Source organism: Myiozetetes cayanensis, unplaced genomic scaffold (assembly GCF_022539395.1).
Source record: "Myiozetetes cayanensis isolate MyiCay16 unplaced genomic scaffold, myiCay2020 scf7, whole genome shotgun sequence".
Lineage (NCBI taxonomy): Eukaryota > Metazoa > Chordata > Aves > Passeriformes > Tyrannidae > Myiozetetes > Myiozetetes cayanensis.
In genome coordinates this window covers 35,710,810-35,736,851 of record NW_026087964.1, presented here as the reverse complement: position 1 = coordinate 35,736,851, position 26,042 = coordinate 35,710,810, and the positions used below count along the sequence as shown (strand labels likewise).

The 26,042-nt window shown below is 37.0% G+C and overlaps 1 protein-coding gene across 1 annotated transcript in view; it reads right to left on the bottom strand.

Moving 5' to 3' along the window:
- The window catches only part of LOC126651891 (probable ATP-dependent RNA helicase DDX60), a 45,939-nt gene that overhangs the window by 17,588 nt on the left and 2,309 nt on the right, over positions 1-26,042 (bottom strand). Inside the window, 26 exon segments of the mRNA XM_050338328.1 lie at positions 713-868; positions 2,272-2,348; positions 2,350-2,400; positions 3,183-3,311; positions 3,431-3,535; positions 3,643-3,752; positions 3,952-4,097; positions 4,626-4,741; positions 5,442-5,537; positions 6,952-7,071; positions 8,065-8,214; positions 8,514-8,666; positions 11,120-11,283; positions 12,160-12,412; positions 13,433-13,534; positions 13,536-13,588; positions 15,673-15,788; positions 16,512-16,614; positions 18,040-18,201; positions 19,323-19,464; positions 21,602-21,757; positions 22,686-22,847; positions 24,311-24,418; positions 24,896-25,042; positions 25,044-25,238; positions 25,381-25,558. Coding sequence (XP_050194285.1) covers positions 713-868; positions 2,272-2,348; positions 2,350-2,400; positions 3,183-3,311; positions 3,431-3,535; positions 3,643-3,752; positions 3,952-4,097; positions 4,626-4,741; positions 5,442-5,537; positions 6,952-7,071; positions 8,065-8,214; positions 8,514-8,666; positions 11,120-11,283; positions 12,160-12,412; positions 13,433-13,534; positions 13,536-13,588; positions 15,673-15,788; positions 16,512-16,614; positions 18,040-18,201; positions 19,323-19,464; positions 21,602-21,757; positions 22,686-22,847; positions 24,311-24,418; positions 24,896-25,042; positions 25,044-25,238; positions 25,381-25,558 — 3,450 coding nt within the window.

The following is a 26,042-nucleotide window of genomic DNA, read 5'->3' as shown; positions in this document are numbered from 1 at the left end:
CATGATATTATGTCCAAAGAATATACTGTAAATTGTCATTAGGAGGACAAAACCAGAATGCTTTATGTTCCTGACATTCCTGATAAATATAGACCATATTTAACTCCCAAATGTCTTATAAAAATCCATACTCTATGATCTTAAAATTAATAAAATTAGACATTAAAGGGAAACAAATACAGTACAATCCAAACAAAAGGCTGACAAATATTAAAATAGGATCTCAACATTCAGGTGAACCTGTATTTCATAGATCCACCACCCTGGTGAGGCTAAACTATGAAAATATTCTCCCACAGTGGCTGACCCAGAACCAGGGTCAAATGCTACACTGTTTTTAAGACTTGCATGACTAAAGTTACCGATTGGAAATGGAGCTGTTCTGATATGTTGATATCTCAGTAGTTAATTACTCCAAACTGACCAATCTCATACACTCTCTCTTTGATTTTTCTGTTGTAGTGCCAGCACCTTACAGGATGTCAGCAGTGCCTCCTGCTGCCTGACTACACAGTAGGTACTGCTCACTGATACCGGCACTCAGCTGCTCCAACAGCGTGGGGGACTAGAGCACAAAGAAGAACAGGACTACTACACCTCAAGCTAGATGGATGTGCTGCTGAAAGGTGCAATCCCCAGAAAGAAGTTATCACAAAATTACACTCTGTCATAATACGTAAGCTTTTTCATAACATATTGTTATAATACTTACTCAGGGAATTTTGTTAGCATTTTGGTCACTTTTCCTAGTTTTTTCCTTACATCCTCTTGTTCAGTCTCAGGATCTGGACCTTGTATACATTTTTGTTTTTTCAGCAATTCAGAGAATACAGTCATGGCTGCACATTCCACTGAATTGATGTTAAATCTTCAAGTAAACAATATATAATATACATCAGACAGGTGAACTCTAATACAGTTTTATTAAAATTTGTATGTAATGCTGTTAAAATAGTATTCAGTGTACCCTATCATCTGAAGATAGTTAGAATCTAAACATTAGAAGCTTATCCCTATTCCATGTCGAATTCAAATACTCCACATTGACTTTCAAACAGCTATTATTACAAAACTGAGTGGTAAAATGGTTCTACCAAAAAATTATCTACAGGAAGTATGCTCAACTATATGTTTTCCTACTTGGACATAAAGTAAACTGCAGCTTAAGTCACTTTAATTCTTCTCAACTACCCAACTGAGAATCAGTGCCTGTCTTCATCTTCTACATTGCTGTTTTTCCTCATAGCTTTTTCACTGTTGGACTGTTTGTGGAGTTTAACTGGGATGAAGACTTCTCCAGCTTCACTCTCAAAAGGAATCTTTTTCATTCCTCTTGTTGCAGACAGATAATGTTAACTAAAACTATACAAGATGCTGGCAACACATACAGTGAGGCTGCATCCAACCCATTAGAATATTCACATTCAAATCTGTTCAATCACCAAGATCAGGTGCAAAATTTTAACCTTCACATAAGCATGTGAGGACCGAAACTGCAGTGAGCATGCTAATCCTAGTGTTTCATGCAAGAAGAGGCAAGGCTTTATACTGAGATGAGCAAACTTTCCATTATACATGATTGTTCCAATGCGTTATTACAGCAAGAGGATGCACTAGACAGCTGCTTACTGATAAGTAGCGTATTTTTATTAAGTCCAGCATTGAAGTACATGCCTATTTTACTAATATAAGCAACATCACTGACAATATTGGTATTATCAGTACAATCAAAGCTGTGCATGTTTGATATTACATAACTACATCTCATATGCAAACCAAGTTGACTGATGCATTTTCACTGGATGTAAGATGAGATTTTTAGAGGCTATGCAGTCGGACTCTCACCATATAACAAAAGAATACATTAACTAAATCATATCTCACACCTTTCCCTGGCAAATCTGTCTTTACATAAATCATTTCCACCTCTAAATAGACAGCATACACTTTCCACAAGTTTACTGACTACACTCGAGCAAAGCAACTGAGAATCTGATTTTAATGTAATTAAGGTTCTTGTAATTTTCTCAGACATCATGCATGGATTCTATCCTTTCCACACAGTGATTAAATGCTCCCATGTTTATTTCAGCTAAACTTTACTGCCATAAAGACACCTGGATTGAGAGAGCTTGCAGACCTTCACTTTTAAAGCAAAGGTAATAAATACCATGTAAATGGCATTTGCCATGCCATATCAATGCTTATCTCCATACTCATTTTTCTGAATATAGGCAATACATGTATAATACATGACATGTACATACTTACATAAAAAATATGGCAGGCAACTTATCCATCTCATGTAACTTATCAACAAAGTTTGCAAAATGCTCCCACTTCTCCTCATTCTGAGCAATCCTCAGATTTTGGCTTAAGGTGCTCCAGTAGTTCATTCACCTGACGAAAGTAATATTTTTGTGGAGATTTTAACGGCAGATACTCTGTCTGGAATCTAACAAATATAAAGACTCCATTTTCCTGTGTCAAATTCTATCAGTTCAAATTTCTCAAATCATTCAGAACATGGATAGTCACTTATAGTTTACAGAATAAAAGGTCTTCAATTTATCAGCTGACTTTGGCAAGAGCTCAAAATAGAATTTATGGCTACCACCTACTGTGCAAATAATAAAGTATCACTAACACTGATGATGAAATATGTTCACATTTAAGTGTCATATTTTAAGAACTTTGGGGTTTTCCCCACATATTATTTTTTCCTTGCTAATTAATCACATTGTCATATTCTTTTTTATGACATAGGAATAGGTAGCCTCAAAACAAGGCCTTGGGTTTCAGCTCATTGCTTGAATTTCTGCCTTTTACATAGGAACATACATAATGTCTGTGGTTACACAGAAAGTTTCATATAAGCAACAACAAAGAGGTAGACTAAAAAAGCAGAGCAAAGGTACAATATTCTCATCAATTGCAGGAGGTACCCAAAGGAATCACGAACTGATATCTCACAGCAGTATCAGAAGTCTGATTTCAAGAGATGTGAAAACATCACCTTAAAAATGCTTATGGAAATGCTACAAATAGTGCTTATCTTTCAAGTAAAGCAGCAGTTAGACCTGAGAAATATGGACAAACTCCCATAACTATATTACTAGATATAATTACTATTATACTAAAGCTGGACAAATCTTAAGAAAATGCCCTCTAGCAACTGTTACCTTCTGCCTTTGGCCAAGCACAATCCATTTGCTTAGTTCTTTCTTCAGTTCCTGTTCATATTTCCTTGCATCTGCCTTTTTTATTACTACTTTATTCTTGAAAGAGACAAACTCCTCAGGATCTAGCTCCTGGAACAATATTAATATTTAATGTTAATATAAAGAGTTCTTAATCTATTACTTTGTTACTCTAGTACTTTGTCATCTATTTATTTTGATAAGTGTTGCTCACAGCTGTGTATGCCCACCTGTGCCCTTGGCCACTCTTGCCAGACTTTTGCCATTGTGTCATAAAGCTGGATGCTCTCTCGAGGAGACATAGAAAGATCTGAAGGAATACCATATTTCTCAATCTGCAAGGAGTATAAACAAAAGAAAAAGACAGAAATATTTTTGATGGAATCCATGCTGCCTAAATGTAACAGTTGCTAAACAATGCTGACGCCAGTGTTATGCTTACATGACTGACTGTTAATGCAGCATATGGATGAAAATGTTCAATGGTAAAATCGCTGCCCTTTAGAGAACATACATACTTTTCCAAATCATTGTATCTTTCTTCATACAAGACTGTGAAGAGACAAAAATGTTGTTATGTTGTACTTGGTTGTTTAAAAAAGCAAGTGTTTAATCCTTAAGGTTTGTTGTTAATAAAAAAGCAACAAACAAACCAAAACACAATACATTTAAGTTTATACATCATGACTGAACTTTTTGCAGAAACCACACTAAAGTTTATTTCTTAGTTACAAAATACTGTGATACACACCTAGTCTAACACGATACGATTTCTTTTGTTCTTGTACTTTAGATTCCACTTTACATTTTCTTGTAAAGTTCTTTCCAGAGTTTGTAGAGCTTCCTTCTATTGTATTCTCAGCAAGTTGCCAATACCTTTTCACAGACTGTAACCACCTACAGTGCAAAAATAAAATTAAAATAAGACTTGTAAAATATTTTAAGAAAATCAGTACAACTATAATGGATGAGTTACTACAATCTGCTTAATTTCTACTATAGAATTTCCAGTCCCTTCTCACTAATTTCAGTGCAATTTTCTAAATCCCTGAGTGCAAATAAAAAAAATGTCAAATAGTACCATTATATTTATACATACATATATATAAATGTATAGTGCAGGTGTCTTCTCTGACTGATGATGGAAAAGTGTGCTCTGGCAATTCAAACAGACGTAAAAGCCTCCTGAACTCTTCCACACAGCTCAGAGTTACAGAGTCTGAAGGAATAAGTAGAGTGTGCTCTCATTGCAAAGTTAAGAATTACAGTATTGTTTTGTGTTAACTGGGGAGTGAGGGTAGCACAATACATATAACACTGTAACTCCATATCAGTTGTCTTTCCAATACTAACTGACCTCTCTATCTAAAACAGCTCATAACTAATGTAAATATTCTCCCGTGGTCAATAAAGTTCCACACGCACTCAGTTAGGTGTTCCGGGTTACTGACAGTAGCAGAGAGTGCCAAAAATGGACATCGAATTGCTATCAGAAGATGTTCCCAAACCTCTGCTCCAATTTCACCTCCAAGACAATGGACCTAGGTTTTTGGGAGAAAGGATTAAAAGAAAAGAACGTTGCTTATCAATGTGTACCCATAACACGAGCTTTGTGTTTTGCAAAAATCTAAAGTTTGGCAAGATCAAGAACCGAATAATCCTTATGTTGTAGCAAATGACCATGGATCCAAATTAAATGTTCAGTAAACACCTCTCCAGACTTAACTAGATAGCAAATTAGTTTAAATTTTAATACTACATTTACTGTTTGTACCCTACATACTCACTGGCATCATTAGCAATTAATTTAATCTACAAGAAAGAATACAGGAGGAATTTTAAATTTAACAAGATTAATCATTGACTTTTCCCCTGGAAAGTCTGATCAACAGAGTACGATGTGTCATGTGTATGATCCCAATCTGGAATGTTCTGTTTGTGCCATTGAGACTACAATGGTGGCTTTTAGTTTTTCAGTTGACTGACTTGAGAGAAAAAAAGGAAGTTCCTGGCAGTTTTTATTGAATTGTATGTCCTCTTGAAGAATAACAGAGTTTTAAGTTCCTTCACTGGAGGACATAAATGCTATCAGCAAACAGGGGAAAGCAAGTCTGAAATAATACTTCTGAAAGCTGTTTGTTTACCACTAATAAAGTATGTAATGAAAAAACAAGTCACCATCATTTTTCCTCAAGGTTTTTCTTATATTTGTTAAATTGGTTACTATTAAAAGATGCCTACCTCATCAAATATAACATACTGTATTCGTTGGGTCCATTTCTGGCAACGAGGAGACAGCATCAAGATTTCTAAGCACTGAGGCACTGTCACTAGTATCTAAGAACAAAGGTTTGCAAAACATTATTTTCAAGCCAACTGAATAACCAGCTACAAGCAGATTCTATATTAAAAAAGCATTTTAAAATATGCATGTATGTGATTTCAAGGTATGCAAGACTGAATGCATGTTTGTCACTGCTGTCTTCAAGAAAGGCAAGAAAGAAGACACAGGAAATTACAGGCTGGCCACTCACCTCCATCCTGGGAAGGTGGTGGAGCAACTAATCTTGGAAATCATGTTCAAATAAACACAGAACAAGAAAAGTCATCAGGAGCCTTCAGCATGAATTCACCAAGGGGAAGTCATGCTTCACCAACTCATATCATGAGAAGACTGGCTTGGTAGATGTGGGGAGATGTGGGGATAGCTGTAGATATTGTCTTCACTAAGGCTTTACACACAGCATCTCCCACAAGATTCTCACAGGCAAGTTGTTGAAGTATGGGCCAGATGAGCAGAGAGTGAGTGGACTGAAAACCGAGTTGGAAGGCTGGGCCTAGAGGCTGGTGATCAGTGATACAAAATTTATCTGAGACCAGTAACCAGAGGTGTACCCCAGGGATCAACAAGGGGGTCTGATGATCCTGGTTAATGTCTTCATTAAGGATCTGCATGATGAGTAAAAGTCGTACCCTCAATAGGTCTGCTAATGCCACCAAACTGGGAGGAGTGGCTGACACGCAGGAGGATTGGGCTACCATCCAAATGGACCTAGACAGGCTGGACAAATGGGCTGACAGGAACCTCATGCAGTTCAACAGGGAGCTGTACATAGTTCTTTACCTGGGGAGTAACAAGCCCATTCCCCACTATATGCTGGGGGCTGTCCAGCTGTGAAGCAGCTCTTCAGAAAAGGACCTGAGGGTGCCAGTAGACACCAAGTTAAACATGAGGCAGCAACGTGCCCTGGTAGCAAAGAAGGCTAATGATTTCCCAGGCTGCCCTAGAGGAGTTTTGACAGCAAATCAAGGGAGGTGATCCTTCCCCTCTACTCAGCACTGATGAGGCCACACCTGGAGTCTTGTGTCCAGTTCTGGGCTCCCCAGTACAAGCAAGACCAGCCTAGTGGCCTTCTATAATGGAGTGACTACATCAATACACAAGGTAAAAGCTACTGATGTGTTCTATCTGGACATCTATAAGGTACCTTCTGTATACTGGTAACCAAAGGATTTTAATGATTTTATTTTTAACCAGAGCAAGTAATCACCCACATGTCTGCTAATGATGAAGAGGTGAGGTTGTAGGCCACAGACTTACATACCTAAGTACAGGTATGCATAGATTTTTCCTGAACTTTTTACTTAGCAACAGCTCAATTGTTCTAATTCAAATTAACATTTTCAGAAGCCAGATGGAATACAGAAGTCATTACTATTATTATGTGTTAAAACACCCATAAAAATATACCTGAGAATTCATGACATCATGGCGATAATCCCGTGTAAAAACTCCACACATTGTCAATCCCTTTGGAAGTTTCTTGGTGAAACGACTGCATACAGTTCCTACCACTTGGTTTACAAGGGCCTTAAATAAAGCAGATCATTAACAAAACCAGAGAGTGTATGTCTAAAGATATATGATATTCTGAGACATATAAAGGCATTCAATTTTGGCACTGATATTAATGTCCTAGACTATAATGTACTATGTAATGTACTATTAAGTCTAGACTTTCAATAATGTTAACTTTAAGAAGATATGGTACTTTAATGTCAATTATACTCAAATGCTTTCAAAGAAATTTAGTGCTGTCTAAAGTGAGTTATTCATTATTAATTCTCTATTTTAATTACTTTCAAAGCAGTTAAAATAGATCACACTCTACTTCATCTACAAGCACTTTAATGATCTCAAAGTCCTTGGGCTGCATATTTAAAATATATTTCTGCATCCAGACTGATATTCAAATGAAATTTTGATAGCCAACCTGAGTACAAACACAACAAATTTGATTTTACTTACAGAAAACAATGCATAGAGATTGTTCTCAAATAACAGCATATGTAATTCACTATCCAAAAATCATAATACTGAACATTAAAAAAAGTTTTGGAAGAAATCAAAACATTGTACCTCAACACTTAAATCAGTTTTTAACAATTAGGATGAAATTCTCACTAAGAAACATCCCACTAACTTAAAGTTTCATATATTTTCTCTGGAACTCAATTTGAAAAACATGACTTGCTTAGTCTAATATTAATTTCATCATATTGGTAGACTTTTGGTACTCTCATCATTTACCTAACATGCTACATACAGCGTTTTTAATTATATTAATGTTTCTGAGCTTAAATTAGCTATACAAATATTAACAGACAAAAACTATATGAGCTGAAATATTTTGAAGATTTTTTCTAAGCATACTCTAATACATGTAAATATAAAACAGAATGTAAATATTCCATTTCTAATAAAAATGTATATCAACTAAAACTATGTAACAAGTTACCCCAAACAGTTTCAGAATCATAACATAGTCATACATACAGAGTATGTAGTAAGATACAGTCTTACCTTTGTAGGAGCAACATATACAACTACTCCTTCATTGCTCGTTTTCAGAACTTTTTCCATGCAATAGTATGATGCATATGTTTTTCCTGAGGAAGTGGGAGCAACAATCACCGCAGATTCATTATTATCTACAGCATCAAGAAGTTCTCGCTATGAGAAAAAGCAGATACTTACATCGATATATCTTGTCAGTAGGTTCATATTGAGTGCTCTTTCTGTGAAAACATCTTTTATTTCTGCATGTAGAATTTAAATATAGATTTTAGACTACAGAAGGTCAGAGTTAACTTGCTTGCACTTTGATTGTATTCTTCCCTCTTAAATTGTTAGTGGAAAAACATGGAACTACAAATTATAACTTGTCTACTTCTCTATTTCAATTATTTGGTCTGACAGACAAAAAAAGATCATTTCCATTAACTTAATGCAAAAAGTCTGTGTCTCATTACCTGCCATGTGTCTGGTATGAAATGTTCCACTCGGGGATCTGGATCATCTCTCTCTTCTCTGAGCAAGTAACAATCCATGTATTGTAGTTGAAAGCGAGCTGAACCCACTTCAATAGCATATTTGCTTCTTTTCTGATTACTGCTTTCTCCTGTCTATAAGGTCAAAAGAAAACTCAAGTTGGTTTGAAAGCTAGAAAGAGATTAAGAAAATGGCACATCTTTTGCTCTGTTGAACTGTACAAGCTCTGAAAAACATATGAAAGTGCAGGTGATTTTTTAATAATTTCTCTCAGAAATCTACACCATACAGTCCTATGTCAGGGTTACATTTAGGAGAACCTAATCTCTCTTCAAAGGAGATTAGGTTCTAAAACTACTATGTCTTCCATAGCCAGTATTAGTGCTGGTATTGCTTTTGTTATCAGATGAGCTAACAAAACTGGCTAGCAGGCAAAAGCTCAGCCTCTTCAAACTATTGCCTGCCAGAGCCTTCTCTCATATATTTATGTCTCTCTTCTTCACTTTGCCCTGATCCCTTGTGCAGTGAATGCCACTTGCAAAAAGAAATTTAATATAAAGTAAGGATGATCCCAAATTTTGTAAAGCATTGTATTTTTAAAGAACGCCTGTATACCCTAGGACACACCAAATTTAATGTTCATGAATGCATCTGGTTACAACATCTGATCCTGAAAGCTGTACAGAAAAGTATTATGTGTATAACACACTAGAAACTTCAGAAAATCACATAACAATTTAGGTTATCAGGGTTTGGACTTGATGATCTTGGAGGTCTTTTCCAACCTTGTGGATTCTATGAATATTTGGATTTCAATCCAACACACTGATAGAAACAGTTGCATTTAAGATGAGTCACTCAGGTTATTCAGACGAGTTTTTACTGTCTTTAAGGATGGAGATTTGTGGTGGTTCTCCCCCAGCTGGCCTGGGGGATTCGGGAAGAGTTAAAGCTAAGTAGGAACCTTTGTTCAGGGAAGAATTACGCCCGGACCCGGAAGTTGTAACAATATGGTTTTCCAGTAAAATGTGCTGAGCACAGCAAAATGTGTTTCGTGACATGCGCAGTAAGCAGAGTTGTATAACACCGTTAGTGGTCAATGGAAGAATATTTATGTATGTGGGAACCAGTGGAGAGTTGACATGTGTAGCCTAAAAAGTGTATAAAACTAGCAGACATCGTGCAATAAAGTGTTCCAGCCTCTGGATCCATAAGGGTTTCGTGTCGTGTCCCGCCTCGACCCACGACAGAGATTTCCCAACTTCTTTAATTTCTTGAAATAAATATTTTCAGCTATTCCTGAAAATTTCAGTTATTCCTAAAGTTTCTCCAACTTTGCAAAAGTAATAATCATAAACAAGGAGCTGCAAAAGCAAAAGTAAGTCCAAAATGCACCAACTGATGTAGAAGCAATTCTTCTGAGCAAGAATTAAACCTGCCAACATATGTCTTCTGTCATCCCAAGCCTTTATAGTAAACTTTTGAGATCCTTGGATCCATTAATTCTACTTCCTAAAATGTAGTATAGCTTATTTGGAACACCAAACACCTTTACAATAATTATATAGCCACAAGCAAGTAATCATCGTGTATCAGTTGAGTTCACATAGAAAAAGAGACAAATAATTTCCACTCTTAAAGGGAAGAAAATTTCTTACAAAACATTCACTTCCTCCCTCTCCTCTGTCTTGAACCTCAAGGAAGGATGATAAATAGTTTCCAGAAATAAGCTTCCAAAAATTCCCAACTGTACTGTGCCTGAAAAATGAGACACTGAAGTAACTGATGCTGACTGTAAAGTTCAGTGTAACCTTCCTTCCTTTTGCTATTGACTTCATATTCTTGCAAGAGGAGTTACCTACTCCCTCTTCTGCCTGAGAGCCACTCTAGCATCCCCTCTCCCTAATAACATACCATCTGCACATAAAGGTGGGCAGGTTGTTAACATGCAGAGAAGCATAAGGTTGGTCCTTGGAGAAATTACTTCAGGCCAAATTCTATGTAGCTACTGGTGGTCTCTGCAGTGCTAATAACAAGCAATTCAGTATCGGAAACTATTTCCTTCCGAAGTGATCAGGAATACCATAACATCAAACAAAATAGTTTTCATCCACCTTCACAGTCTCAAAAGATTTCCTTTTCTAAAGTAGCACATTTGGACCTGTTAAAGAGCAGTTGCTCATTGTTTAGATTTTAACACTTATTTCTAACATGAAGAGCTGAGCTGATGCGATGGACTGAACTTCAGGTACCTCTCAGACACATCTAAGGCCTCAGAGAGACATAACTAAAGCAAATTAATCTTGATGTCTGTTTCAAAGGGTATCTTTGCAGACATATAAAGTTCTGTTTCCTAAAGAAGTCGTTTATTTTGCCAGCTAGCCCTCACATCAAGAAGAAGAATGTATACATGAACCTAAAGAAGATTAACACCTGAAGCAAGAATAGATAGTTCCAAATCTTATGGCACAATGAAAAATCTTATGGCACAATAAAATAAGCTCAATATTGATGTCCTACACATTATTCATTGCTTAAGAAATCACTGCTAATATTCAGCTACAGATCCAGTTAACCATAAAGTTACCTGGCCAGATAGAGAGCATGCCAAATTCTCAAATCCAAGGAGTTTTAGATATTTGGTCAGCTTTTGTAGATGTGGTTCCTCCAAGAGATCTTTATATTTTTCAAGAAGGATATGAATTCTCCTCATGACTTGAACAGCTTTGTTTAAATCTTTAGATTTGTTTCCTTTTTTAAAAAAAAAAAAACCTACCATTATCTGAGAGCTGATTGTATCATTGAGAGTCTTCTGATATTACGTATTTTTAGAACAGACCTTACCCATATTTATAACAATTAAAAGATTAATTTTCTTAAAGACAACTAGACAAAGACAACTCACTCTCCTTTCACCTCTACAATGAGGGCCACTGAAGATCAAGGACCCAAATAATTCTATCTGCTTCTGCACACTCATCTATAAGAAGAAGTCATACTTCTGACCATCTACACAGTAACTGAGCTCCCCCATTTTACTTTACTGACGCACAAATTTGTTACTCAATCTTATAGGCAACATATTTCACTCCAATGTTTACAACTCTTCTCAACACGTTTAGAAGCAGTGTGTATTTGGAGTCTCCTCACTGAGGATATGGACTTAACAAGTTAATTACAGTGAAACAGAAGGCCGCTAACCATGGTATCACAGATTTCTTGGGCAAATCGTCATCATTCAAACTGCAAGCTAATCACCTCAGCTAATTAAACAATCCATGATATATATAGATACATTTTACTGTGCATGCTACATGATTATTAAATATCTATAAATATTGCATGCTACATGATTATTAAATATCTATAAATAAAGTTAATTATTTATGTATGCAATGTTTACAAACAACACTGGGAAACAGCTACAATTTAATTTCATTGAATACTTTACATCTTGAAATTGCAAGATGGGACCAGAGCCTGTTAACACTTAAAAGCACCTTTCATGTTTCTGAAACAGGGCTGTATTTACATGTCTTTATTACAGCTGAGAATGTCCAAAGTCACTCATTGTCTTGGTTAAAGGAAGTGGAAGTTGACTACTGAACATGAATTTGGCTATTGTACCTTGCTCTTTGCAGTGGTTCTTCCAGACTTGTAAACAGGCAGACAGTGCTGTCATTTCTATGCTGAACTTCACAGATTTACTTTTAAAGGTCTTGAGAAACTTCTCCAATTTATTTATTCCAACAGTCTGGTTTTCTTTTATTTCATTTGCAGTTGTCATATATAAGGCTTGCCATTGCTTCTGTTCTTTCTTTTCTTCCTTAGCTTTTAGTCGCCTGATGTTTTCCTCTACAATTACTTCCACTTTACTTTTCTATTCAATAAAATAAAGATATTTAGATATAACCATCACTCTGTCCAAGCATCATCTAAAAAAAGCTAATCACTCAATCATAGCAGGTGATGTATAGCTTTTAACTAGTCTGTACAATATATTATGTTTTGAGAATTTTCAAAATAGTACTTCATTTTGAAGAAGACATAATCAATCCCAATATATGTTGCTCAAAAGAGTTTCCCTAAACTTCATTTTAAGTTAGTATAAAGTTTCACCGCTAGTATAAAAGGAAAAAAATGTAGAAAAATATAATAGCAAATGTCTAAATGTTAAATTTCAAGCTTTAATTTTATACATGGCTAATAGTAATTCTGCTCATTTTAGGATGCTCTTCAGTAAGTTAAATAAAATTAAGAGTTTAAAGTTACTTGAAGGTAAAGTTACTTTATATACAGAGTTTTAATGGCAATTCAACAGTTCACAACCTGTAATCCACACTACAGGTTATTATGAAATGATACTCAAATTACCACTGCTAAGTATTGTTCATAAGTAGGCAAGCACATGCTATATACCCTTTGATGTCTGACAATATTCACACAGTTAGAAGTAATTGTAATATCTACAGGATATGTACAAAGTATGTTTCCAAATAGTGCAGGGAAATAAGTAATTGAATAATGGTTTCTTTCCTAGTGTTTCTCAACAGTTTCTAAGAGTAAAATTAAATTAATGAAACCTACTTTCCCTCACTCCACCTTTTAACACTGGACATGAGCCAAAACCCCTTAACCTTTACAGAATTCATATTTACTAAGTTTTTTTTTACTTGTGCCTGTTAAAATACAGTCACTCATCAATATTCTTAACTAGGAACAAAAAAACATCTGTCAATTAGCTAATCAGATCTGAAGAACAAAACCACTTTAATTTTCTTCAACTGTGAACTACTAGTACATTCAGAATATAAAACTTCAGCTGTGGAACTCATATAGAATAAATCATTTCCTGGATAGCAGAAAAAATATTTGGAAAGAGCAACTTGAATATACTCACGTGCTTCTTTTGTGCCTTTGAGTTTGCATTTCCTGACACATCCTCTTCGCATACAATAAGTTTTGAAGGGCTGTCTACCAGAGTGCTTCCATAAAAGTGACGAGAAATTCTGTAACTTCTGTACTTCTCTTCCTTCTTCTGGACTTTCGGATTTTGCTGCAAACAAATATAACTGATTGAAAAATGCTCTGATAGACTTCCAGACTGTTCCAATCTGTTAGCCAAGCAAAGATAGCTGGGTAGTGGACGACTTTCCTACAAAAACTCCTCATTGACTCTAAAGGGCAAAATCACATTTTGACAAAGGCTGAACTATGTGAGAGATAGGCCAGTAGACCCAAATTGAGACTACTTTAGATGCACATTAAAAATATTGTAAAACATAAAAACCAGGATGCCTGGAAATTATTACTGTTTGAGTGCATGAAAATAGAAAGGTACGATTACCTTCTTCTGAAGGCAATTCAAACGATCAGAAAGATACTTCTTCCTCCAGAAAACAAGTCTGCCATCAGAACATAAATAAATAAATCTTCTGGAACAACACTTATGCTAGGCAATGGAAGATACTGAACTGAGCACATGAATACCTCCACACTCAAGCATCTGCCTTTCTCTGTCCTAAAAATCAAAATGATGAGTCTGCTTCTGAGTGTGAGGACCTAAAGACCTATCTCAGTAGAAAAGAGTATTCATGCAAGGCACTGCATGAATTGGTTATAAACCTTCAACATTATGGAAGGTGCTCTAGCTACTGTTCTGCAGGGGATGTTCTCCAAACTTCACACTGAAGTCACAGTGCACAGAATGCAAAAAATGATCCAGTCAAAAACAGGAGCACATCAAATTTTGGTTTCATAGCTCAAGTAATACAAATACCTACTCAGGAAACTGTATTTCTAAGTCATGGAATAAAAAGCATAATCAACCTTAGAACTACCAACAGTAACCCATGAATTCTCAACTTCTGAAAGGTTTTTCAGAGTTTCATTCACTGCATGATGCAATAGATGATGGGAATATCTTTGAGAGAAATTTTTGTGTACTTCCTGCTACATACAGTATTGTAGAGTTAATTTCATGTAAATTTGCCAATCTAAGTTCAAAGCTAAGTCCATGGCTTGTTTTCTATGGTATTATAAACTGGAAAAAAACTTAATAGGAAATTATAATGCGTAACATCAAGAATAATACAAACTTAAATTTACTTCTTGCTGGTTTTAGTGGAATAGAGTTAATTTTCTTCATAGTAGCTGGTATGGGCTGTGTTTTGGATTTGTGCTGAAAACAGTGTTGATAAATCAGGTGTATTATTGCTGAGCAGTGCTCACACAGAGTCAACACATTTTCTGCTGGCGAGGGGGCTAGGGGTGCACAAGAAGTTGGGAGGGAACACAGCTGGGACAGCTGATCCAAACTGACCAGTGGAAGATTGCATACCATATGGTGTCATGCTCAGCAATAAAACTTGGGGAAAGAAGAAGGAATGGGTGGATGTTTGGAGCAATGACATTTGTCTTCCCAAGTAACTGATACATGTGATGGAGTCCTGCTTTCCTGCAGATGGCTGAACACCTGCCTGCCCATGGGAAACAGTGAATTAATTTCTCGTTTTGCATTGTTTGTGCATGTGGCCTTTGCTTTACCTATTAAACAGTCTTGATCTCAGACACATGAGTTTTATCATGTTCACCCTTCTGATTCTCTCTCCCATCCTGCTGCAGCTGAGGGAAGTGAGTGAGTGGCTGTGTGGTGCTTAGTTGCCGGCTGGGATTAAACCACAACAACTTCTTTTACTTCTTATTTTAATTCTGATCTCAAAAGATAAGATTGGCTATGCATACACTGTGCAACCATCTGAGCAGATTTTCCACATTCGTGAATGTGCTTACTAAACATTATCCAAACTATATATTTAAACATTAAACTTCATATGTACATTGTTTGCATAAATCTGTGAAGCATTTCACAGGCAAAAGGGAATATATGATGAACATCTGACCCTAAGTGCTCATTCTGTTTCATTCAGACCTATTTAAAATAATACAAAGTTCATACACATAATGCACAGGCATATCAGTTGAAGTATAATTTGGCTACTACAGTAGCTCCAGTTGGGCACGTATTTGTACAGCTGCAAATATTTTATGAAATGAAAGTCCTTCTGCAAAACCACAACAACCTTTACAATACTGTTCTAGCCAACACATACCCATGGGCTTTGTGTTAGTAATTCTTACCATCAGCATTACACGGCACTCGCTCATACTCCTCAGTCAAAGGTCTACCAGAATGCCAGTGATGAAGTTCATCGAATTCCTTGTATTTGATAAGTGAAGTAATTGCAGGGTCATTGCTGAAATATATAAATATTAAATAGAGCAGAAATTAAAAGGGTTTTCTAGCTTCACTAATGAAACATTTGAAAATTGGGTCTTTATCAAAACACAGTTTTGCTGGCAGAAAAACAACAAAGGGTTTAATTCTACCCTTTGGGGTACTATAGTGTGTTAAGATAGCCTCAATTTTTCAGAAAGAAATAATAACAAAGTAAAACATCATTTTTTCATTTATTTTTGTACAGATTAATCACAGAATGCAATGTAACTACGTAATTCACACAATGACTATAAAATAATCATTACATAGCACAAAACCCACTTCCACATATAGCAGAGCAAATGTAAAGGATAACCTCTTCTTACTTTTTTCAGTGTTTTTATTTAATGTTTTTCTTTTCATGAAATCAATATGAGCTTTGCAAATTACAATAAGGCCTTTCAAACACAAATTTTACACTTATAAAAACAGTTTCAGAATTTAGATTAACAAAGACTATAATGCAAACAAATAACAATATGAGAAAATATGGATGTATTTACTCTCAACCATTCTTGTTTTGAATTTTCTGTTAATATTTACAACAATTAATGTAAATGTGTATGTGAAATTTTACCCAGGCATAATAAAAAACATTTCTACATTTGTAAAAATTTAGCATAATATGGATGCAAAGTGCAGGGTAGTAGAAAATCAGCCCATATAATGTTATTTCATTAAAAACAAAACATATAGGTACCTTTTTAAAACAGGTAGGTTTTTCAAAACATCTCCAACATAATCTTGAACAAGATCAGACTTCACTGGAATTAGTCCAATGTTAGGAATTTCTTCTTCATAGACTTTACAGTGTAAAAAAATAGTATTGTTTAATTAAGAATATATATAATTGCACATAATTCTTAAAAATTATGTCAAGTTACATTATAAATTAAAATCTGTAAATTAAAATTTACTAAAAGTAATCAGCAGTTCACTAGTTCCACTTTTTTCTTCTCAGGCAGGGAAAGAAGAGTGAAGCAGACATCAATGTTGCTTTCAATTAGTTGTCTCTCATGATCCATTTTAGACACCTATGCTAGCTTTTTGAATGCTACAGCCAATTCCATCTCACATTCATCTATGTTTCTGCACTGGTTCCATAAAGATCACAGTCTCCTAAATATCACAGTCTCCTAAATATCACAGTCTCCTAAACCACACTTATGTTTGATGACTAAAGAAACTAAAGACTACAAGTAACATTGCACACCCTTCACATGGTTGAAGTCCAGCCACAGTTTTGGTCTTCAGCCAAAGGAGATACAGAAATAGGCAATAGAATTGCCAAAAGATTCCCTAATATCCTACAGAAAACAAAGAAACTGTCTTTTTTTGCCCACTAGAACCCACTTTGCCCACTTGACATCTTTGAAACCAGCTGAAGAACACTCACAAATTTAAGTAGAATTCTAGCCTTTACTGACTTTTTATCAACTGTCTCTCCTAAAGAGTTATACAATTTCATAAGTTTAAAACGAATATTTTAAGGATGTAACAAATCTGGTTTTCAAGAAATGTCAGATATTAGGCAAAAAAATCTACCTAATCCTTTCAGATATTCAGAACAGGTCCTGTAAGTGAGAGAAGAAAACCATCTCTGAGTCAATCATGCATTTCCCCATTTATGAGCTATAGGATGATGATGCAATTTAAGACATTTATGGACAACTCATACTTCTAAAACCATCAAGAACGGCAGTGTGAGCTACAGTGATGGCTGGACTCTCTACCATTAAGGGAATAGTTCTATATTCCACTTAATTTGCTGCTCCCATGCCCAGTATCTGCCTAACATTATGACAACATGTCAAACATGTTCCTCAGAGAGTCTTTCTGCAGCATAATCATTACTTTAAATATGAGTACTTAATATGTTTTTTTACTATTACTTGTAATAGTAAAAACCACTACTCATAATGTTTTTTACAATACATACAGTAGATTTGGGCTAGTAGTCATGGAACTAAACCCAATGCCCCATGAAATTCATAACAATACTTGTGCTGTCCACATTGGAGTCCAGAATTTCACTCATAAGGCCAGCTCAGACTTCTTTTTACATTAGCTGCAAGTTTTGCTAGTGGGTTGGAAGGATGGAGGAGAAGATCCATGAAGCATGGATTAGATTTGTGATCACAATAAAATCAGACCACCACTCCCAGCACTTTTAGTGATAGCAATGAGCATCATGCTTTTAACACTCTAATATGTGGAGTTGCCAGTACCTCTAAATAATGTCTGCTCCTGTTCAAGAAATACTTGGGATGTTCTTCGTACTGGGAAAGCATCTCCAAAACTGTATTTCACAGCCAACTTTTTTACAGTGTCCCATAAAAATTGGTAGTCATTCTCCATTTCTTTCCCCAAATCCTTTTGGAACTCTAATCCTGCACAGGAAAGAGGGAAGGGAAAAAAGAAAAAGTTGCTTTAAAATTGAGTTTACTCAAACTGAACCTATCTATTTACCCACGCAGCCTCAGACACAAAAACTTCACTTTTATACAAGAGCTTTAGTCACTAGAACAAATTAGAACAGAATGTTGTACCTTCACAGTTTTTAATAGCCCAGAGCATAAATAAGTAAATGTACTGAGAATACGAGTTTTGGAAAAAAAAACAGATTTAGACTGTCTGTGAAAGTCTGCAAGCCCTACAGCTAAAGAAGGGTTTCTCCCACCTTTGCCTCCTATAAGGTAGAATCTTGAATTGATAATTTTTTTGGTGCCCAATAGTAGGTATCATTATAAAAATAAATGTTTTGTATTCTTAATTTATATTTTCTTTAAAAATTCCTCTACACTTGCTTTACTGAAGTACATACAGGACCTCTTGTAACTGGATTTATAAAGTGTTCTGATTTACTATCACACAGACAGACTCATGGCAGAAGATTACTCACAAGCAATTACTCTGAAAGAATATTTGCTACAAATCTTTTCTGATATTTTCTTCTTCTGTAAGCTTTGTTAACTTTTTTTGCTGATCTTAACACATCTGATGGTGTTCATAAAGCTCCAGTTCCCAAATTACGGTATGTTTAAGACAGTATGTGACCTTGTCTGAATCAATCTCATCTGAAATTTAAGTATTATTCAATGTCACTGGGACAGTAGGGATTGCATCTAGTTTCTGACTGTGTTGCACTAAGACAAAATTAATAATAAACTGGCTAAAAAACAAACAGAACTGAGAATACCCAATAACAGTGACCCAGAACTCTTGCTACCTATGTCATACCACTCTTTCATGTATTAGTACAGGTGGCACATCAAAGATATGACATGATAAAGTATTCTGAACAAGTACAGGTATAAGACACTGGCACATGTGATTTTCTAAACTTTGTTACAGAAAAAATGTTTCCTTATTATTCCATGAAATGTATCCATTGCTATGGGTCATTAGAAGATTGTGTACATTTCTGTCCATATAAGCAGTTTTATTCCCATTTTGCAGCTCAATAAAGTAAAAAATATAAGAAAACAAGCTGTTCAACAATGATAAATACCTTTAGGGTATTCGACTTCATAGTAATGTGCAAGATTTATGAGCAGTGAATCATCATTTAAATCAGGCAGGTAAGTCAAATCCAATTTCCAATCATTTGTGTCACATAGCTGTACCAGAGCAAAATGCATACACAACTGTTGCTGTTAAAATAAAGCAAACAATTAATTCTTATGGAGCACCTTTACATGTGGAGGTATCAAAGCATCTCCAAAGGAAGGTTAACTGCCACAGATTTCTTGACATGAAAAAAACCCACATTGTTACTTGACTTCTCTGTGATCAGAAAACTGTCTTTATGTCCTCCTTCATTGCAATAACCAGCTTTAAACAACAAAAGGGCCTGACATCAAACTTTAAATACTGGATGAGACTAAAAAGTCCGCCTAGCCCAGTACCCTACCACTAGCGCTGACTAAATGGAGATGTCCAAGAAGAGGTCAAGTATTGAGATCTTGCCCCAAACATTCTCCTAGCCTCACTCATTTGTGGCTCACAAGATTCCTGAACCAGGTAAGGTTTCACAGAATCAAAGAATGGGTCAGGTTGGAAGGAACGCAGTGGGTCATCTGGTCCAACCTCCTTGCTCAAGCAGGGTCATCCTAGAGCACATTGCACAGGAATTTTGTCCAGACAGTTCTTCAATATCTCCAATGAGGGAGACTACACAACCTCTCTGGGCAATCTGTTCCAGTGCTTTGTCACACAGTAAAGTTTTTCCTCATATTCAGGTGGAACTTCCTGTACATCAGTTTCTACCCATTGCCTTGTGTCCTTTTGCTTGGCAACACCAAGAAGAGCCTGACTCCATCCTATTGACACCCTCCCTTCAGATACTTATGACTTTATTAAGGTCTCCTGTTAGTCTTCTCTTCTCAAGGCTCAACAGGCACAGCTCCCTCAACCTGTCCTCTTAAGGAGAGATTCTCCAGCCCCCTAATCATCTTTATCACCCTCCACTGTACCTGCTCCAGGAGCTCCATGCCTCTCTTGTACTGAGGAGCTGTACATGTACAAATGCAGTGCTGTGTAGGGCTGAGTAAAGGGGCAGGATCACTCCCACAACCTGCTGGCAATGCTCTTCCTAATGCATCCCAGGATACCACTGGCCTTCTTAGCCACAAGGACACACTGCTGGCTCACAGACAGCTTGCTGTCCACCAGCCCCTAGCCTGTACTGGTGCCTGGGGTTATTCCTCCCCAGGTACTGGACCCTGCTTTTTCCTTTGTTCAACTTCAGACAGTTCTCTCCCCATTTCCAGCCTGATGAGATCCCTCTAATGGGCTGCACAGCCCTCTGGGGTATCAGCCACTCCTCACAGCTTTGTGTCATTAGTGAACTTGCTGAGGAGGCATCTGCCCCTTCATCCAAGTCACTGATGAATAAGTTAAACAATACTGGGGCCAGTATTGAACCTTGAAAGGACATCCCTAGTGACAGGCCTACAACTAGACCCTGTCCCACCACCGCAAACCTCTGACCACAACCAACTGCCCTTCCGCCAGTTCTCAATCAACCTCACTTTCCACTCATTCAGCCTACATATGCTTGTCATAGGAGACAATGTCAAAGCCTTGATGAAGTGAAAGTAAACAACATCCACTGTTCTCCCTTCATCTATCCAAACAGTTGATTCATCACAGAAGGCAATCAGGTTGGTTAAGCATAATTTCCCTTTGTGAATCTATACTGACTAGTTCTGATCCTATTCTTGTCTTCCACATGCATAGAGATGACCTACAGGATGAGTTGTTCCATCACCCTTCCAGAGACTGAGGTGAGGTTGACTGGCCTGTAGTTCCCTGGATTGCTACCTTTTTGAAGCCTGAGCTGACATTTGCTTTCCTTCAGTCCTCAGGCACCTCCTCCAGATTGCCGTGACCTTTCAAAGATGATTGAGAGTGGTCTAGCAATGATGTCGGCCCATTCCCTCAGCACTTGTGGGTACATCCCATCATGGCCCATGGACTTTGGATGTCAAGTTTGACTAAATGGTCCCTAAGCCAAACCTGCTAAAACAAGGAAAAGTCTTCGTTCCTCAAGATTTTTTCCGTGGTCAACTGGGTCAGGTATTTCTGAGGGCAGGCCTTGACAGTGCAGACTGAAGCAAAGAAGGCATTCAGTATCTCAGCCTCAGAAACAAACAAAGGGTTTGTTTCCAGCAGGTACATTACATTCTTTAATCTCATCAGATGACTGAAGCAGCATATAAAGGAAAATGACACTGAAATGACAATTGCACCCTATGCCAGAGGAAGTTAAGACAGTGCTATACATACCATTTTTATCAGTGGTAAAACTTGTTTCGTCCAGCACAATTTCATGGCCCTAATCTGAGCCCTCTGTGAAAGAGGCATATGAAGAAGAAAAGTCACTGTGAGACATTGCATCCTGCAGAGGTCAGCTGCTTCTTCTGGAGATAGGTGTTTACTTCTCTGTTGAGAGATGACAGATAAAAAGTTGGCCACATCCTTCAGCAGAATAATTGTATTCACCACTACTTAATTCAGTGGTATGCACTTCGTTAAAGCATCTAATAATTTTGATCTATTTAGACAATTTGAGAATTTTAATTACCTGTGGCCACACTTATTTCAAAATGAACATTCTTGTAGTGCTGGCAGATGCAGACCAGTTATAATGTTAAAAAAAAAAAAAAAAATCATCTCTTTTCCAAGGAGGAACACGACTATGAAAACCAAGACAAAACTTGAAAACAATTTTCAGTTTGCCTGGCTAGAAATGTTATTATTTTAAGAGGAAAAGTTAATGTCTAGATATAGGCCTATGCTCTTTTCTTAACTGAACTGCAAAAACTCAGTACAGAACTTGAGCTCTACTAACTAACTATTTGTAGCTATCCTCTAGTCTACTGAATATGTGTATGATAAAATATTACTGATATATTGCATCTGTGTTAACTTGATGAAAATACAAGCCTTGTAATATGGTCACAAAAATGACCACACATGGAAAGAAACCTTTATACTGAAATGTCTTGCTAACTTGAGGAAAAGCATGTTCTTCTGTAAAAGCTAGTATGGCACTGAGTGTTAGGAAAAGAAAAATAGTGAGCGCAACTGCCTTCTTAAGGTAAAACTTTCTATGAAAGTAATTGTTCCTAAGGTAAAACTTTTCCAGAAACAGCCACTATGACAGGGGGGGCCAGTGCCACCCACAAAGAGACCATGCTCCTTTGAAAAGCTGTGACCATAGTAAATTATTTGACCCAAACCACTTGATGTAATCACAAAGGAGGCATCTGGGTCCCTCTTCAGCTTTAGATCTAGAAGGACAGCCATCTCTCCTCTTAGCAAAATGCTTAGGGTTACCATGCTTAGAAGATATTTACAAAATTCTTACTCTTGCTGATTGCATTCTGTTTGCTCCCATAGTAGTATTTGCATTTCCCAACATGCTGCTGTGTATTTTTAATCCCATGGCACAAGCAAGAACACAGATCACACGGCGAATATCAGATCCTTCAGGCCACAGCTGTTTCAACAAACAGATAGCCTGGCAAACCTGGAGTAATAACATTATGAATAGCATAAATTATCACCACAATAAAAATTACAAAATAAAGAGACTATTCTTATTCTGTACAGAGTTCGATGGAAGAAGGAGAAAAAGGATAAAAAACAGCAGAAGCAAAAGTGGGCACAATCATTAGTAAAAATTTCCCCTTTCTGTCATGTCACTGAGGGCACCAACAGCCCTGACTGTACCTTCCGGACCCATGGGACCTCCTCCCACCTGCCCAGGGCCCCACCTCAGCCCCTTTCAGGCTGTCACTCCTGCCCCAGAAATGTAGCAGCAGTGCTGGTCTCCAGCTCTCCACAGCCTTGCAGGCTGCAACCTGCTCTGGCTCAGCCCATTCCCAAGGAGGTGCCTGACACCCTGGGTTACAGATGTCCCCCAGCTGTCCTGCTCTTACCTGGGGCAGTGGGACAGGCCATGGCTCCCAGGCCCTGCCTTGCCCTGCCCTCCCTCCCAGGTGACCTCTCACAGCCCCAGCCTGGAGGGAGCAGCCATCTGCCCTTCCTGCACCCTGATGTGGTTCTGCTCCTGGGGTATTCAATTACTAACTGTGCCTCAGAAAAGATAATCATAATAAAACAAAATATTGGCAGTAGCTCAGCTTTAAAATGCTTTCTGAGTAACACCATATTTTTTCTGGACTAAAAATTCACCTTGCTAGACTAGGATCATTCCTGACTGAAGTCCAAGGAAGCCTTGCTGTTGTTCTCTGAGGGAGCAGAAGAAGGGTCACAACACTGCAGTGTAACTTTATGCTCAGGAAAATGGTAGGAGTGTATTAGGCATTAAAGGCGTCTATGTAACCATAGAAATAGCAATTTTTTGAAGTTAAAATACTGTAGAATCACTGCTTTAATCACGCAAGCACAGACCTTATAACTCTAGTTCTTAAAAGAAATTCCCAGATCGTGAATAGTCAACTGAGTGTGCCAACCTTAGCAGCTGCAATAGTGAGGTTTAGATTTTGAGGCATGTCCCTACAGAAGAGGTTTCTGCTGGCAGCAGCACTGACTCTGGCCCACCACTGCTGCCATGGGGATAGGCAATGGCCACAGTGCCCCCAGAGGGTAGTAGCTGCAGCCCCCACAGCAGCTAAGGGTATAACTATGCCACCAATGCTGGTTCATGCTAAATGGGCTGGTTTCTATCTTCTTCAGGACAAGGCGTTTGCCGAGAAAGGAACGTCCCTTAAGTGGTATCCCACTGATCAGCTTTCAGCTGAATCATGCTACTATAGTGAACTTTAAAGAAAGAAACACTTTCAAGCTGCTGTGAAGAAGAGTGGCCACAGAGGAGACCTTCTCAGGCTTGGGGCATCACTTCAGGATAAGGCAGAGAGCTCCTAGTTCTGTGTTTAGAAAATAATTTCATGTAAAGGAATGAAGGAAGATCAATCAACAAAAAGAGAAAAAAAAAAAAAAGAAAAAGGATCAAAGAGGACAAATTACCTCTTTTTGTATACTTTTCAGGTTCAGCTTGAGATGTCCATATAGATGCATCAATGGTTTTTTGTGCCTGATTAGGTTTTCACAGGCGCATCGCAGATCTTGTTCATTCTAAGTCAAAGTTATACGCAAAAGTCAATAGATACAATGTATGACGGACTACGAGGCACAGACAGAAACCATTAAGATATAAATAAATCCTCAGCCTCCAAGAAAAAACTGACTAAAATTTTAAAAATCACATCACTGGTCTAAACACTAGCCTTCCTCTGGCATACTACAAGTCAACTAAGACAAGTGATAGTGAAGATAAAGGAAAGGCTGTATTAGGGGCTATCGTATCAAAAGTGAAAAAGGACGTGAAATGAGACTATAGAGAACAGGGCAGGAATTTGCCATCAATCACAAAGTTTACCTGTTAGTGATTTCAAGACCAGTAGATTAAAGAAAAAGAAAATGAGCCACATATCAATTCTTTATAATATTAATATGTAAATTAAAATACTCATACTGAGATATTTTTATTTAAATCTTCTAAGTCAAACTAACATCGTTATTGCAAACCAGTGACCAAGTAGCACAGCTTACCCTTTGAAAAAATAATCTGTGCGTATATACGTTCTGAACGTGATATCCGTAAACTCTAAGAATATCATACTCCTGTCCTGAAGCAAGCACAACATTGATTTTCTTTGACAATGAATGAGCAATTAAAATAGACAAAAAGTCACTTTGGTCGAGAGCTCAGTCCTGTGTCAGATACGATGATGAAGTAAGGATAGCTTTGCTTCAGGAAAATCTCCCATTTGGATGATAAACAATTGGAAAATTCTGTATGAACAGTTACGCTTGTATTGTGCCTCAGGTGTTCTATTAATGCAGTACGTAAGAAAAGAAAATGAGGATCCTGAAAGAACATCTCCTCTGCATCCTGTGGGAAATAAACACAATGAATTTATTCAGTTACATTTGTTGATACAATGAACAGATTCCTCATCCTGATCAGATTCAAGCAATTGGTTTAAAAGGAATGCAGTGGTTCAAACAGAAAAAAAATGTTATTTGTTCAGTACCTTGAAGAAAGTAATGACATATTTTGCTCCTTTTTCAGTGAAATCCTGCAGAAAGCATTCAATTTGGTAGAAGAAGTTTAGATATTGTGTTTTCTTATCTATAAACATAAGTAGCAAGGAATCTCCGTCTATCACAAAGAATTCAGACTCAACATAGTCTTTTAACAGATTGACATTCCTGAAAGAAAAAGAAAAAACATGTACATAAAATCTACTCCAAGAAAAGTTGGGGACATGGGACAGAAGAAATTTGCTTATTAATACATTAAACATTTGCTTACTAATACATTAAACATTCAAACGTATAAATAAAATCAATAGCAAATCAACTTTCTTGGATCTAACTCCTAAATAGCTTGCAATCCTTTCAGTTACTGGAATGTATTAGCAATTGTTTCTTTACAATTCCAGATACCTTCATAGCATCTGAGGTTTTTGTGACTTATATATCACCCTTTGTCCATGTCTGCTTACGCAGGAAGTGTTATCCATTCTAAAAGAAATACCCCACAGGAGGTAATCACAAAGTATATTTTGAGAGCCTTCTTGCCTGAGTTTTAACTAAAAATAGCAACTATCACGACAACAGATGACAACCTCCCTCATCCAAGGAATGTTTATTGCAGAAAAACAAGTTAACAGCAAGAGAATCCAATCACAAT